This window comes from Carlito syrichta, unplaced genomic scaffold (genome assembly GCF_000164805.1).
Source record: "Carlito syrichta isolate Samal-C Ts95f unplaced genomic scaffold, Tarsius_syrichta-2.0.1 Scaffold303207, whole genome shotgun sequence".
NCBI classification, from domain to species: Eukaryota; Metazoa; Chordata; class Mammalia; order Primates; family Tarsiidae; genus Carlito; species Carlito syrichta.
Window position 1 is genome coordinate 231,508 of NW_007247303.1, and position 2,398 is coordinate 233,905.

Sequence of the window (2,398 nt, forward strand, 5' to 3'; positions counted from 1 at the left end):
TTCCTCCTCCTCCCTCCTCCCCCTCCCTCCTCCTTATCATCTCCTATCTTCATCTTCATCATCATCTTACTGTTACCCAGGCTGGTCTCAAACTCCTGGGCTCAAGAGATCCTCCCACCTCAACCTCCCAAAGTGCTGGTATTACAGGTGTGAGCCACCATACCCAGCCTCCTGTTGGTTTTTAAGAGCCAGCTGTGAGTCAGAATATTGGTGAGACTCATAGCTGAATGTGATCCCTTCTCCCAGGAATGCTGGTGCTTATTCTAAGGATGGACATGTTGCTGGTAGCATCCTGGGTGCTGTCATGAGCCAGTGGCTACTGTGGAGAGAACTCACTTTGGCCAGAGCAGAAGTCCGGTCTGGCATTGTTGGACTTTTGGTAGCAATGATATAAAACAGTTGGGGATAGGCTTGTGCCTGCAGGGAAGTCTGGAAGGGCTTCATAGCATTGATGTTTGCTGGACCCTTGAGAAGCGAGGATTTTGGGTAGCAGAGAGAGGGTGTGTAGAGAGCATTGTGATCCTGGACACTTCTGATTCTCTCTTGAATACAAATTTTACTAGGTAGGACTGTACTGTCATTGATAAATTTTATCAGAAAGTCTTTTGGCATAAATTCTGTGACGCTGATTTAGTTCCCCTGTTACACCATTGCTCTGTTTTTAATCCTTTTCCATCTTTATAATACCGAAATTTATTTTGATTGCATTCGGTTCTTTTTCTTGTTAACATTTCTCCTTCATCAGCTCTTTACCCACGTTGCATTCTTGTCAACTATAGCATCTGCCATTATAAATTTGATTGTGGGTTTTATTTTCAGTATGTTCAAGCGTGCCCGTCAAATGTCCTAAGTCTGAGTTGTGTCGTGATTCATTTCTCCTTGGAGCTGGTGTCTCCCATGTGCAGTTTCCACCATTGCCAGTCTTGTACTGCCATTGCCAGTCTAGGAAACAAGGCCGGGTGTGGTGGCTCACGCCTATAATCCCAGTACTTTGAAAGGCTGAGGCAAGAGGATTGTCTGAGCCCACAGGTTCAGGACCAATCTGGGCAATATGTCAAGACCTCATCTCTACAATAAATCAAAAAATTAGCTGGTCGTGGTGGCACATGCCTGTAGTTCCAGCTATGTGGAAGGCTGTGGTGGTCATGAGCATGCCACTGCACTCCAGCCTGGGTGACAGAGTGGGATTCTGACTCAAAAAAAAAAAAGGAAATAGGAAACAGCTCTCCTGGTGAGAACTGGTTGGCCTCTGCCACAGCCCTTCTCCCTGGATGTGCCACCATGCCCTGGGTTCTCTCTGGTCTGTCTTTTGATCAAGATCTGATCTCCTCGTGGCAGAATGGCCGGGTCAGAGCATCTTACCCCAGGGTGATGTGCACAGTATTCCTGGTTGAGGGAACAGTGTTGGCAAAGTCTTGCGGGGCTGGAGGAGCGACGGGGGTTGGGAGGGAAGATATGAGAACCCCTGAGATACCCAACTGAGGTGGAACAGAGAGGAGAAGGAGACGAATTTACTAGTGAAGCATCAAATTCCCACAGTCTCCCAGCCTGGAGGCCAGAGGCACCCCCCACTCAGCCAGTGCCTTCTTCCCTCCTCCAGAATGCCTCAGATATGCCTGAGACCATCACCAGCCGGGATGCTGCACGCTTCCCCATCATCGCCAGCTGCACACTCTTGGGCCTCTACCTCTTCTTCAAAGTAAGTCTTCTGCCATGTGTTGTGTTATTTGGTTTAAATGCTATTTATTTTGTTTCATTTTCCCATCACAGGAGCCATGCATGTTCATTTATAGAAGATACAGAACAGGGAAAAATTTAATAATTCACCCATCAACCCACCCCAAGACAGCCACTGTTGGTGTTGGGGACCCTTTCCCACCAGTCTTTATTTTCTCCATGTAGCTTTTTGTTTTGTTTTCGTGATACCCGTTTGGTTTCATTGTACTGTTTGTGTTGGGATGGGGCATAGGCATACCTCTACCATACTAATCGCCTTTTTTTTTAATTTATCGAGGTTTATTTTCCCAATAAAAGTTACACAGGCTCAGTGTTGAAAACCTGGAAAACACAGAATAATAAAAAGGGAAAAACAGCTGTCATCCAAAACCCCACTACCAGAGACATTCACAGTGCCCCTTTGGAGGTGTGTCCTTCCGCTGTTTCTCCCTGTGCATGGCTTCTCTGTAGCTGTGACTACATGGTGTCTTCAGTTTGTACCTGCTTTTTTCACTTCACATTAATAACATCATAAGCATTCTCTCATGTTACTGTAAACGCAGCTCAATATAATCGTACTGTCACCAGGCGCAGTGGCTCATGTCTATAATCCCAGCACTTTGGGAGGCTGAGGTGAGAGGATTGCCTGAGCCCACGGATTCGAGACCAGCCTGGGCAACTT

The 2,398-nt window shown here is 46.8% G+C and overlaps 1 protein-coding gene across 1 annotated transcript in view; it reads left to right on the forward strand.

Annotated features, from left to right (window-relative positions):
* HM13 (histocompatibility minor 13) overlaps positions 1-2,398 on the forward strand; it is a 46,717-nt gene that overhangs the window by 7,960 nt on the left and 36,359 nt on the right. Inside the window, exon 3 of the mRNA XM_021712354.1 lies at positions 1,540-1,699. Coding sequence (XP_021568029.1) covers positions 1,540-1,699 — 160 coding nt within the window. The remainder of the gene's footprint in view (positions 1-1,539; positions 1,700-2,398) is intronic.